The sequence below is a fragment of the Octopus sinensis genome, unplaced genomic scaffold (genome assembly GCF_006345805.1).
Source record: "Octopus sinensis unplaced genomic scaffold, ASM634580v1 Contig17961, whole genome shotgun sequence".
NCBI lineage: Eukaryota > Metazoa > Mollusca > Cephalopoda > Octopoda > Octopodidae > Octopus > Octopus sinensis.
In genome coordinates, this window is record NW_021835457.1 from 47191 (window position 1) to 61791 (window position 14601).

The following is a 14601-nucleotide window of genomic DNA, read 5'->3' on the forward strand; positions in this document are numbered from 1 at the left end:
GCAATTCCGTCATGAGGGACGACAAACCAAATCACAGCCAACCCCAAAATGAGAATAACGTCAAACAACTGGGCAGAGTTGAGTTTCTCCATCTGAGGGTCAGCCAATGGCAACAACCGGATGAGAGAGTACAATATGTGCCAATTCGTGGGCTAAAATGAAGGCGATTTGCCTCGAATTATAAACTGACAGAGTTCCGCTGTGGATGAATATTCGATCGGACTAGAATTAGGTACAAGGACCTGCTACAGAGATCACAAATGAGTTTATCGAGGAGTCCTCGACTACAGTCACTCGGGGGACCTCACAGGATATTAGTGAACTGTTCTTTGTGACTATATTTTGCAATATTTGTTGGATTTGGTTTATTTTTCTACCCTTTTCTGTGATTCTGTCTTTGTATTTGTCCAAAAACTGTGTATATGGAGTAAAATAGTACAATTTGAGTGACATGTTGGGAAATAGCATTACTTTGCTGTCGAGTGACCCCCATAAAACGGATTCTTTGAGTTATTGGAGTGCTTTCCACGTGGAAGTAGCAGTATGTCCCTGAGAATTGGGTTTGTAACGACAAAACCCAGTAGAGTACATGTGGAACATAAAATAGGCAGTTTATGCCGACGAATTAAAGGGAAAATCACGTTTCGTTTAGAAAGAACCTTCCTCCTGCCTATTCTTGAGGAAAAGTAGATCGTAATAATTACCTCCCGAGGTAAACAGCTCCAAGTTTTAGTATTCGACTTACGACGGGCCATAAAAAGGGGTTGAAGTTAAGAGGTCGTGTTGTGTGTATTTTCCGACTAGTTTTATAGCACATTGTAACTAACAAATCTTATTTATGACTATTTAATTAAATTTAAATAAATTGGAATCAAATTTGATAGATATTTGTAGATTAATTAGTTGATGTCCCCTTCTTTTTGCCAGTCTTTTACTCTCTAAACATGATCTTTGTAAAACCTCGAACTGCTCAAACTGTGGCTCACTTAAACAAGACGTCCACCACCATCATTTTTTGATATCAACGACCTATAATAACCACACGTTTCGTAATAGCAGTTGGCTTTTACATGATAGTGAAATCGGAATTTAATAACTCAAAGGTTTTTAATAATTGGAAGTTTCATTTAAGAATTTGACATAAACATGGAACGATCACATTCATTTTGCCTGGAATTGGCTTTTTATAAAATTTCAAATCTAAAACTTCGAATGCGCACAACTGACTGCGAATCGTTGTACTGTCAGTAAAAACTGGTTCGATTATTTTGGGGTTATAAGATATCTTTGTATTTTTAAATTCTTTTGCCTTTGACTTACTCTCAAAATTTGTTGTGTCAAACTCCGAAGTAATTAATCTCTATTAAAAAATTTTTATTCATCGAGGTCTCGAGGTCCGGATGATCAAGAAGCCTGAGAAGCCGACGAATCTAACTATTAGCTACAGTCCCAGAAGCTTAATCCCAACCATCTCAAGATTAATGGAAAAAGTCATGGCAAAACGCCTCGATTTCCTGGCTGAAGAGCAGAACGTACTGCTCACACAGTAGTAGGGTTTACGCTCGGGACGGTGCTGCAGTGGCTGTTTCCTTACAGTGCAATCCTCAACCTTGATAGCAATGGAATTCAAAGAAATTTTATCTCTTCTATGCTTAGACATCTCGAATGAGCAGTTTCCTTTTGCCTCTGACTTCCGGAAAACTTTGCTCCTATATGCGAAAACGTCCTCGTCCTAGACACCTCAAAGGACGCAAAGACTTCAGAAAGAAGGCTTGCCAACTACATTGAGATGATAAAGGAGTGGTGCGCCAGTAAGCGGCTCTCGCTAGCAATGGACAAATCCGCTTACCTGCGAATCAACAAAAAAAGTCACCAGATCAGAGTCCCGGGCCCCTAACTGAAATTGACTGCCCCAACTGCATACACACAATTGACGCTAACCCGGGTTACTGTCTTAATATCAAGAAAAAAAGAGCGAAAGCCATCCTACCCAGTTTGCTGTACAGGATGGAAGCGTATCTACTCGAGAGATTTCGAGTAAACAGGAAATGCGAAAAAATCCGGCTAGCTTACAGGCTTAACCCACAAGGTCCGGGCGGAGACCAGAGATACGACAGGTCATTGTGAAATCTATTCGGTCTTTCCGGAGACGATCTCAAGTGACCGATCTAATCGGGACCGGTAAACGCTTAGCTTGTCTTTAGACAGAAAATAGACGTTTCCTCAGAAGAGTTCGACTGCCTAGAGCAGCCGTCTTGTTGTATCGGACGTCAAAAATTTATGTCACTGTCTCTGTTTTTGCAATAAAATGGATTACTTATTATCGTTCAATTATGTGTTAGTAAATTGATCCAAAATCCCAATACATTTTTGAAATTCAGTTTCTGACCAGAATCTGAGGTTCCCTTCATAATAAGGACAATTAGCAGGGCATTTTGGTTCTTAAATATTACATATTTTATTACTTGTAACTCGAAATTGAGTATCAACCATCTAATACTTTTTGTTGACAGTGAATTTGTCAAATGTTATTGCCGAAAGAATTTTAAATCCCTCCACGTTTGAAATAAAAATATTTACATCATTAATTTGTTAAAGACTGTTCATCTCAAAATTCTCGATATTCGATTTGTATATAAATAACCCATTCCTTCAAAATAAATTACGTCCATTGATAATTTTGAGGTTCGAAAACCTTAAATTTATTTGCGGTTACTTGGTATACAAGTACTTAGTGTGTGACCTTCAAAGTAGACCTATCGATTAATAAACCTGCTGATTCCAGATTTTCATCTGATTTGATATCCCAAACATTTATTTCTCGCGGGCCATAAATCAATGTGCATCCCTCATACAAGTATTTGTAGTACTGCAGACGATCGTTGACAATTTTATCTATACCATTGTTCAGCGAATAGCATCCTTTGCATAAATATCAAATCAAAACACCTCTCGAACTAATCCGAAACAAGAGTACAAATAGGGCAATCATAACTGAACCCCGCACATTTTTGTTTCTATTTATACTAATCCGAATTATTAATTATATGTCCTTATTGTGATACCCTCCGCAATAGAAATTTGTGTAATCGAATCGTCAACAATAGACGATTAGCATTTGCCTTGTTATCACAAATGGAATAAGCTTCAATAAAATAGCGTGACTTCAGGAAATCTAACCACCCATTGGACGGTTTAAATTATCAAAGTCAATGGATTTTAAGTTGCTTTCGCCTGAATAATAAAGAGGTTTAATTTATATTGAAAAATACTGTAAATAATTGGTATTGGAGAAACTGTCGGTATAGGGAGAGATTCGGAATACTTAGACGCTGGTTTAGCCATGTTTCGTTGTAATAAATAATTATAGATGCCTAACATCTATTTAAGTAAAACTTCTTACACTTATTTCTCAATCAGTTGTAGTTTTCAGGAACATCTGGGCGTATTGGGGGGTTCAATATCAATAGTCCATCTTTTCATTTTAAAAATAAGGTTTCATATTTGTGAAAATGATACTTAAGAGCTGGAATTGTCACAAAAGAAATGTCGAGAATGGACGAAATAATGAGTTTTAATCAAAATTTCTTTGTTAATGTGAATTTTAAAGTAAACAAGAAAATGGTTATTGCCGGATAACCAGAAAAAAATATTCAACTAAATACCGGTATTCAGATGGTCGCCGGTAACCCTCATCACAAATCAGCCGATTACGCACGTGACGTTATAGACTATACCATTTTCAAGTCAATTTTTCTATTATGAACTTCAAATTTACAATTTCCTCTATAGAAACTTTCCCCTTTAAAAGAAAAAATGGTTATCCCATCTGATCTTGTGCTGTTCTTAGCAAAGATCCTGCATGTTCAATTAAAAGTAGAATTCAGCAGTTCGCAAGGAACAACAAATGAACTATTTTAGTTCATTATTTTGTGAGGAGATTTGTGCAATTCTGTCACGACATGCGAGGCAGTCAAACTTGTCAGTTAGTACAGCTGCATCGGTGTTTAACTGGACTTTAATAATTAAATCTTAATTATAATTTGATTAAAAACTATTTTTAATTACATCTTACCTAATTAAAATAATTCTCGCTTCTAGATCATTCCATAGTTTCGTGCTCGTCGTGTGCTTGCTGATGGTCAAAGAAACTAAATTCTACGATATCCTCGGCGTCCAACCAGGCTGTAGTGAATCAGAACTTAAGAAATCCTACCGAAAACTGGCTCTCAAATATCACCCGGACAAAAACCCAGAAGGTGGTGAAAAAGTATAAAACCATTATTTATCCACTCAAAATAGTTCAAAGAAATTTCCAACGCCTACGAAACGCTAATCAACCCCGAAAAACGTGAAATATACGACAAATACGGGGAAGAAGGAATCAAATCCGGAGGCGGAGGAGGCCACGGGTTTGCCAATCCTATGGATATTTTTAACTCGTTTTTTACCGGCCAGAAAACAGATCCCCGAACGTACTCAAACTATTATCTTACATTTCTAGAGAGCAGAACATTGTCCATATCCTTACGGTAACTCTGGAAGAACTTTACGCCGGAAAAACACGGAATTTACAGCTTCCACGGAAAGTTTTGTGTGAAGAATGCGGAGGTTAATATTTTTGAGTAAACTTTAAGGCTGTGGTGGGAAAAACGTAGAAACGTGTGGATATTGCAAGGGACATGGGGTGATGAATCAGACAGTGCAAATACAGCCGGGATTTTACCAGAAAATTCAACGTCGGTGCACGGAATGTGACGGAGAGGGCGAGTTTATAAGCAATCGGTGCAGGAAATGTAACGGAAAGAAGATTGTGGTGCTTAAAGAGTTGGTTCGAGTCAGAATTGAGCCGGGAATGAAGTCAAACAAGCGACTGGTGTTTTCTGGGAAAGGAAATCACGTGAATCGGACTGTGGAGGCCGGTGATTTGATAATTGAGTTGGAACTGAAAGAACACTCCACGTTTATAAGAAAAGACATGGATTTGATTATTAAAATGGAGATTACACTCGCTGAGAGTTTATGCGGGTTTAAGAGGATAATTCAGACTTTGGATCAGAGGAAGTTGTTAATAAGCAACCCTCCTGGAACTGTTATTGGTAATGAAGCGTACCGTTCTGTGGCTAATGAGGGGATGCCAATGCGAGGATCGGATGGAAGGGTGAAGGGACAGCTCATTATTATATTTATCGTCACTTTTCCTCAGAATGAGTATACTGGAGAGAATTTGAAAGTGATTGGGGACATTTTGCCTCCTCGGCCGGACTATGGTTACTGTGATGATGGGCAAGTTCTCAAGTCGGAGTTGTATGATCCCAAGTCGAGTAGTCGTAGAAGACGTCAGCAGGCTAGTCAGGGAGAAACTGTAGAGTGTGCTAGTCAATAGTTTGATAATTTTTGGTTAATAATTTCATCTATCTTACTTTATTGGAGATTATTTGCTTGCTTTATTTATATGGCGAGATCAAATAGTGCGATGCGCTTGTGGAGCTTTTTGTTTTTTTAGCCCTTCGGGGTGGGTTAATAAAGTTTGGAGATTTAAAAGTGCATTTATATTTACAAATCCGATATAGGTGAAGTTAAGAAATGATGGAATTGTATGTCTGGATATATGCCTTCATTTTATTTGCCACTCCGAGCGCATCCAGGTGGTTTTTGAAGAATTTTGATACAATTCCGTCGCAGGGCATAACAATAGGAAAGATTTCACTTTTGGTCGGTGATTGCCTCCAGTTCTCTACCAGCAAATCGTATTTGTAGAACTTTTCGGTTTCGAGCTGCTTGAGACAATTTTTTGAAGTGATACCCACCTGGATAAGTGTAATTGTATTGTTCGATTTGTCGTGAACCAAAATGTTAGGTTTGCTATTCGGGATAGCATCCATCGGAAGGTTTGTGTCAACTTGGATTTTCACAAATTCGTTTGTAATAACATATTGGACTCAATGAGTTTTTAATTTTTTCGACTTTATATCCATATTAGTGACAGATGCAGATGCAAGCATTTGACCACTTCGTTATGGCGTCTGAGATAGAAGACGTTAAGCATTGAGCCACACCTGGTGGTAAGGTGATTAACGGTCTTTTCTAAATGAAATTAATTGAAGTTAACCTTAATTCAAGGTCAATGTAACAGACTGCCCATAGGTATCGCGTGGCCCATGTGACAGAATATTAAGAATACCAAATCCAAATTAATAAATCAATTGAGGTGGAAAAAATATCTTATGAGAATTTTTGTTCCAGCTTCCTTCTCTTTGCTATCGATCCGCCTCCTTCGCCCAAAAAAATTAAAAAAATATTTTCTAGATTTTGCTTAAAATGAACAACAAGCATGTCTCCGACTACATGGTGAGGTCCTTTAAACCTTCTTACCAAAAAATTAAAAAAAAATTTTCTAAAATATTTTCATGTCGCTTTTTTGGCTGCTGCTTCTCTGCGTATTGTTATCTATTTAATGCCTATTGTTATCTGTTAATGTTATACTAGATCAAAATGTGACAAAAAAAGAATGTAAAACACGAATGATTTTTAAAATATCAATAATTGTTAGATTGTTAGATTAATGGGGCTAAAATAATCATTTCCACGGAGAAAATTAACAGGCATATCATTTTTAAAACGAAATTCACTGTAATATCTATTGTTGTAATTCCGATATACTAAATATAGTCAAATAAAAATGTTTATACTCATAAGGGTTATTATGAGTCCAGCAAGAAATGACATCAGGAATGACAAAATGATTGTAGTTCGAGGAATGGGTGACTAATAATTACAAGAGTAAAATTTACAGAAATATGTTTGGTTTCAATTTCATGAATTAAATGATAAAATTCTTTATTTCCTTCTGGTAAAGTGAATTTCACAACAATCTTTATATTCCCAGTTTTATTTGTTAATATTTGCCCGATTTCTAAATTGCAAAATCAAATAAATACTATTGTCGTTTTATTACATGAATCCTCGATGCACAAATTGCAAGAACTGAAGTTATTTGATCTTGTATCAATAGAAAATTGGAGAACATTTTTGCGCATAATAAAACTAACTTTTTTGAGAATATACGAAAAATCTAAATATATAAAAGAATTCAAGCGACTACTAAATGAAATGTTTTCGTTTAAAATTTTTATTGTATATTTCGATGAAAACGTCTTTATCTGGGACGATGCAACATTGTAAATTCTATTTGGTCTTACACGCGTAAATCCAATTTTATCATTGAACTTTATTATATAAAATTACTAAAATCACCAGGATTATATGTTCTCTTGAGTTAATTTCTGGGTCATGTTTTCTATTAAAACCAAAAGAATATAGACGAAAATTTTTGTTCAACGTGTAATTCACATATGGAACTTCTAAATAATGTTAAATATTTTTTATTAGTAACCTTGATACCACAGTTTAATTTTTAAAGTGTTAGAGCAATTAATTACAAGGTTATTTGTTTGATTTTGGATAATTTGAGTGAAATCTCACAAATTAAAAAATATATACTTTTCGATTTACACTCATTTTGAATTGTATTTGGAATATAGAGAGGTTTGATAAAAATATTGCTTCCTTTCGAGAATTGTTAAAACTATATATCTGAGAAGCAAGAGTTCCAAAAAAGCACAACAATGGCAGAAACATTAAACTACGTTATTAAATGACTATTATATATATCATTTAACGTCGTGATAATCCAAATCTGGATAAAAAGTTTATCACAAGGTTAAGATATTATATCATAAATTAATTATGTAAATTCTATCTTTAATTATTTAAGAATCCAGATCGTCAGTGGTTTCTCTTCTACGCTTGGAAGAAGAGTTTGCAGCAAAATTCTCATCATTTTTCATTTCTGCGTCAAAGTAATTGTTTAGCTGAGTGTCCTCACGACATGCCAGCTCCGCAAGTTGATTGGCGGCAGAGGCGTACTCCTTGTTGTCTACCTTCATCCCATGTCTGTGCTAAAAGTTTATCACATACTTATTTTTTAAAATAAAAATCATAATTTAAGATTACAATTCATTTTTTGTATCCTTAAAATTTTTTATTATAACAAATGAATTTTAATGATTTGATGGGCAAAAAATAATTTTTATCGAAATATTTTTTTGCTAAGAATTAAAACCGCACTTAAATCGCAATCATTTGATTCAAGTGAAATGTTTTTATTTCTTAAAAGAAAAAAACAGAGAGAAAAGAGAGTTAACAAGAGGACTTCCCCGCCTCGTAGATGGAGAAACAGTTTCCACGTACAATGGCAAGGGAAATCCTCTGAAGGAGCGATCCACACTCACGCGTGTAATTTCGATCATTTGATTTGATTCTAATTTCGAATCTATGAATATATTGATATATTTTAGCTCAATTTATCTATAGAATATTTTTCGGCAGCCACAATAAGATCCAATATCTAATATTCTGTTTTTTGTCTACTCTGAGGCGGCTCTTTGAGACCTGAGATTAGTCCTTCAAATAGAAACAACTGTGATCGCCCTTGCAGATTATATCCAACAATAAAAAAGAGTTCGAGATCCTAATTTAGAAGATACCAGACAAGCTGTTAGACTGGTCACTAAATGTAAACATAGAGGGAATAGAGATCACAGAGCTGATTATAAAAAAAAGACCATACCAAAAAACCAAGGCGGAAAACTAAGAAACTGGGCTCCCGCCTTGTTGAAGCAAATGATATTATGTGACATGAACCAAATGATACGTATGGGATGCGCATTACACTGACCTTCAATTAATGTTAATCTGTCAATTTATCGATAAACTTCAAACAATCTTATTATTGAATTATCAACTACAAAAATAATTAATTTAATTAATTGATCCTCTTGGTCCACTGTTATTTGCAATCTGCGTCAACTCCATCGCCCATTCTGTCCTTTCCCCTATAAACATCTGGTGTTTTGATGACGCTACAATATGTGGACCACCATGAACAAAATCTCCTTTCCGATATTGAAAATATTCTGAAGTCCGGAGCAGAGTCGCTATGCAACGTACGTTTCGACCCTCTGGGTTGGATCCAATCCACCCTGCCTGTAAGCCGCGGTGGGATTGGACTCCGTTCTTCCGTGTCTATTGCTCTTCCTGCTTTCCTTTCGTCAACGGCATCATCCCGTGTCCTCACTGACATTGTTCTCAGAAACCTACCCGAACGAAAAATTGTCAGTTGATCACGTGGTCGCTTTGGACCTGTGGGATTCATTGAACAACAAGAGACCCAGTGACCCGTGTATCCAAGCTCAATGGGACGCTATCTCATGGCGAAATACATAAATGTCGTTGTGGTGCTGTTATTGACCGTTTCAGTCTACATCCCCTTTCCTGTCGTCGCAGTGCAGGGCGCGCACCACGCCATGCAGCACTTAACGACGTTATTCAGAGGGGGCTCACGTCCGCTGGAATTCCATCAATCCTTGAACCCGTTGGGCTTGCGAGGGGAGACGGAAAAAGACCCGACGGTCTATCGACTTTCCCGTTTGAGTTCGGCAAGTCTCTGTTATGGGATGCGACTTGTTCAGACACTTTCTCGGAGCTTAACCTTCCTTCTTCAGCTGTCGAGGCTGGCTCAGTCTCTCGCAAAACCGAGAAGATGAAGATCGGAAAGTACAAGAAGCTCTCTGAACGATATCTGTTCACTCCTATCGCCGTCGAGACTTCCGGCGTCATCGGCGAAAAGTGTCTTTCCTTTTTGAAAAAGCTTGGCCGCATGATTTCCCTTAAACGGGGAGACCCACGCGAGTCCAAGTGGCTTCTCGAAAGGATTTCCTTGGCTATAGTACGTGGAAAGTGTGTTTCCATTTACGAGGCCGGGAATTTAGTTAGTTAATAACTATTTTATTCTCTCTTCTTTCTGGTTTTAAAAAAAATGATAATTTGTCTTGGTTAATGTCTGTAGAAAACATAATATTTAAAATATGCATTCACCAGAAACATACTCAACAAAAGTGGAAGAGAAGTGGCCGACAAATTAGAAGAAATTTTTGTAGATCACGGGCCTTGCAAATAATTTCAATCCGACAACGGCACCGAGTTCAAGAATACCATATCAAAAACTCTGTCAAGAGTACAAAATCATTCAAAAATGACAGAATTGACGAATTTTGGGGAATGGCATCGTTATTTCATACTTTATTATAAATTTAGAGATATTCAGAATGATAGAATTCAGATCGGAGGTATTGTAAAAAAGCGCTACCTGCCGCTAGTCATCTCTTAGTCATGGTTTCAGTCTGGGCTCGGTTTTATTCTCGGAAAAATGAGGGTTGGGGTCGCACTTTGTTCATGTCGAGGACGTCGCACGCGCGTTACTTACCGAATGGAGTCCCGCAAGGATCGGCCCTCTCTCCGGGCTTGTTTAACCTCCACCTGAGCAGTTTACCCAAGCTGGAAGACACTTTGATCCTTTCTTATGCTGATGATTTGATCTTGGCGGCTCGGGACATTGGCTTGTAACCACCCCTCACCCTGTCCCTCAAAGTCCAGTGTTACGTTGTTCAGTGACCGTCGCAGCTAGACTAGCATGCAGAGTTGAAAATCTTTGGTGAACGCCTCCCCATCTCAAAACTCCGAAAATCCTGGGAATGATCTACGACCAATGTCTTACCTTGTCTTCTCATGTTGACCACATAATCAAAAAAATAAACAAAAAGAGGAATGCCCTCCGTTTAGTGGCCGGATCTTCCTTTGGTCAAGACAAAGAAACGCTAAGAATAATATATAAACAATATATCAGGATCCTAACTACGCTAGCCCCGATTGAGACGCTTCCCTTTCATCCAGCAACATTCAAAAACTCCAAAGGACCCAAAATGGTGCTCTCCGAACAATTACCGGATGCATGTTATTCACTTCTTCCGACCATCTCCACTGGGAAACCACCATTCTCCCTGTGGAAGATCACTTTTGCATGCGGAACCTGCAATTCCTCTTTTCTATAATATATTTGTGTATTAAATATATTTTTTAGAAATATCAGAATCAGCGAAAGCATGTCCAAAGAAGAGTAGACCAGGTAATGACAGAATTTACGAATTTTGGGGAAATGGCATTGTTATTTCATACTTTATTATAAATTTAGAGATATTCAGAATAATAGAATTCAGATCCGCAGTATTGTAAAAAAGCGCTACCTGCCGCTAGTCATCTCTTAGTCATCTCAAATAATCAAAAATTATCAATATTCATCACAAGTTATTAATATTTTTAGATGCGACATTAAGTTAATAAACGTGTTTGTCCAAGTTCACCAGGCGAGAAGCTGATGCGATCGAGAAAGAGTTTGACCATACTATTGCAAGGGATATCCGCTCAAAAAACCATCTCGACTTGCGGGTGTCGCCTGTGAATCTAGACATCCGAGACCCGATCTCTTGAACAAAGTTGATTGCCTTTATATATCTCAAATATTAGGTTATCTTTTTTTTTTATCAAGAAAGAAACATTTTGTGAGAATTTTAATGAAAGAGTGTTCTCATTGTAAATCCTCGATTAAAATTTTGCTATTTTACGCTTAAAATTTAGAATGTTATATTCTGTTTAAAACAGATGACATTAATGAGATTGTTAGGTGTATTCATATTTCTAGAGATTGGAATCATTAAAACACCTCACTCTGGGAAATGTAATTAAAATAATTTCAAAGACGTGGGATGTAACGCAACTTCATATTCAAAATTATAAGAAAATTCTGAAACATTAATGTGAAGTAAATGAATGCAAGGAAATTGAAATTAACTTAGCAAAAAAAGTAAGCCAAGTTTTCGAAGAATGCGCTATTGAAGGAAAAAGAAATTCTTATCATGGGCAAAAATAACCAGAAATTACAGCTCCACTCAAAACTATCAGTTAAACAGAAAAAATAATATCACTGATATTATAGGCCACAATTAATAATGGTTTCGTTGATTGTCTGTGCTATGAGAACGATCTTCGTTGTCTGACTTTCCCAGACACGTACTCTACTTTCCCAAAAATTGGTTGGGTAAGAAAATAGATTGAAATACTTCCCGCATGGCACACTGGTCATCTTTGGGAAATTTTATCTCTGTGAATGACGCATTAGGCGAGTTTAAGTCTTTTCAAAATCTTCTGGCACATTATCCAAACTCTGTTTTGGCATTAATCTTTTCAAATACATGGTTATTGGTAAGGCCACTACCATTATTGGCAATTTATGTTCAGGAAAATTATAATTTAAGGACTAAGGCCAGCTTTGATGTCATGAGTTTTTAGCAGATATCAAATTGATTTGATTGTGTAACTAAATAACACTTTAATTTAAATAATGATAAAGACAAATTATTTTATAAACACATCAAAACATGCTCATTCGAATATGAATTTCCCAAAAAACAAAACAAAAATTACTTATCAATTAATTTATAAGTCGTCTTATGGAGGTGACCAAATAATAAACTTACGGTTATTCATCGTCCTGAATCGACTTATTGAGGACGTACCACTCCGAATAAGTCCATTCCAATCTATTTCCGTGAAATTTTTTATTTTTAGTTGTCCATTCTTCCGTGACTCGATCCTCCGTCTAAGCTTAGTCTCAAATTATAAAACTCGTTTCTTTTTGAGTAATTCGTAGAACGAAGAAGTCTTTTTACACTCCACGAAATCCGCCCACTGGTTGAGTAGCCATTTGAAGACCTCATACTAAAATGACAGTGCAGTGACTACATGTGCTTCTCTAAACAAATATGGGTTCAAGTCATTGCAAGATTCGATCGTTTTGTCTGCAAGTGTCTTGCTTATAACAATTTGAATCGAAGGGGGGATTTGGGAGTTAAGGAAACAGTCAATGATCGAATTTACTTTTTGTCGGATTAACAATTCTGTGCACTTTGATAAAAACAGTTTCTGAACTCAAATTGACACCAAACCTTGTATTTTTGTACTTCATTCCAAAACAACAAGTTTTTATTGGAATTGGGGACCCGGCGTTGAAGGAACCTTTCAAAGTTGTTAAAAATGATTTGATCTTTCATCGACGACCTGAAATGGTCAATGTCGACTTGATTCGGCTCCCATTTCTGTCTCGCCTGTTCATAAGTTCAAAAAACTCACTCGAATCGCAAGTTTGACAAAATGACAGAAAGAAGTAGATTTGATGATTTTTTTAGAATCCGACAGTTTTTCCTGGAATCTCAAAAACGCGGGAATCCATTTATGGGTGATCCGTCTCGTCACTGCTGTTGCGAGAGTGTTGAGGACAGTTGAGGGAGGGACGGTGGAGAAGACTTTCTTCAACCCCCCACATTGATCAGTCACCTGAAAGGTGCAAGTCCGCGAATACCATTTTTTGTTCGAGTTTATTGGCGGGAGAATTTTTGCTGAAAAAATATTTGGTGTTGAGGTATTGTTTTTTTATTTTTTCAATTTGAACTTTTTTGGCAGAATTTGACAGTTTTTTTAAAGCTTCCAGGTCTTGCCAACATTCCAAGTCTATTATTGCTTTATTTTCTTTTAAAAATTTTTTAAAGCGCTCAAATTCCATGCTATGAAAAAAGTCGGGTTTTTGTACCTATTTCGCATAAGGGACGTAATTGTGTGGGTTTTGGAATTATTCATTTTGAAGGGACTTGTTAAAAACAGAAATTTAATGATTTTATTAATAATATATTAATTTAAATAATATTTAATTATTAATCAATTTCTATAATTGTTAAGTGATATTTCGTGTGTAATTGCTGGGTAATCACATGTACAATACATGTATTATAATAGCCTGATCATGCACAGTTTTTGATCATTAAAAGACCGTTTTGTAAAAAATATTCAATTAAATTATGACAGGTTCAAGGTTTGCCATTAAAACTATTCCCTACTTTAATAATCCGTTTTGTTTGATTGCAGATCTAATAGAATTGGTTATCAGTGGTTAGCCGAATGTCTTTTTGACAAAAAATTTGCAACATTGAAATATACAATGTCTAGGATAATGAAGGATATACCGTATATTATTTTCTAAAAATGTATTTTATTTTTTTACATATAAGTTATAAATAAACGAATTAATAAATACACGTTTAGTCCTTGTGTGATCCTTAATGGTTGTGACAAAAGAGAGCATAGATAACATTTCTTCTATTTTTTTTAATGATTTTAAAAATATAAATGTAATTGTCGATTTGATTTCATACATGGAGGTAAAATGAGAATATAATTTCCTCAGAAACTGGAAAATAACATGATAGAATATTCATCTAAAGCCCTTTCCAATATATTTTGCCACATAATACAACACAAAATATACGATGGCTCAGTCTGTGATACCAGTAAGTCAGTAATACATTCAAATAGGCCAGTCCAGTACAATCTTTTCAAAGTGGATAAGAAATAGATTTATTGAATATTTAAACACAGCCGAATCCTTCATTCAATCTTGCCCAAATCCCCAACACCGAGTTTATTTTCTCAATCATTCCCAGGCCTCGGTGATCGGTCACGTGATGGAAATAGCCAAGGTCAGTTCGAATGACCAGCAGAATACTCCCTTTTTGTTTAAAAACATAATCAAGGTCATTTATTGGACATAATGTGATAGAGAATCCTCAAAATTGTTTTGATAGTAGAAAACAG

The 14601-nt window shown here is 36.1% G+C and overlaps 1 protein-coding gene across 1 annotated transcript; it reads left to right on the plus strand.

Annotated features, from left to right (window-relative positions):
- The first annotated feature begins 4690 nt into the window (after nt 1-4690).
- LOC115231248 (dnaJ homolog subfamily A member 4-like) lies at nt 4691-5386 on the plus strand. The gene has a single exon (XM_036500003.1). The coding sequence runs from the start codon at nt 4691-4693 to the stop codon at nt 5384-5386; it is 696 nt and encodes a 231-aa protein (XP_036355896.1).
- The last annotated feature ends 9215 nt before the right edge of the window (nt 5387-14601 follow it).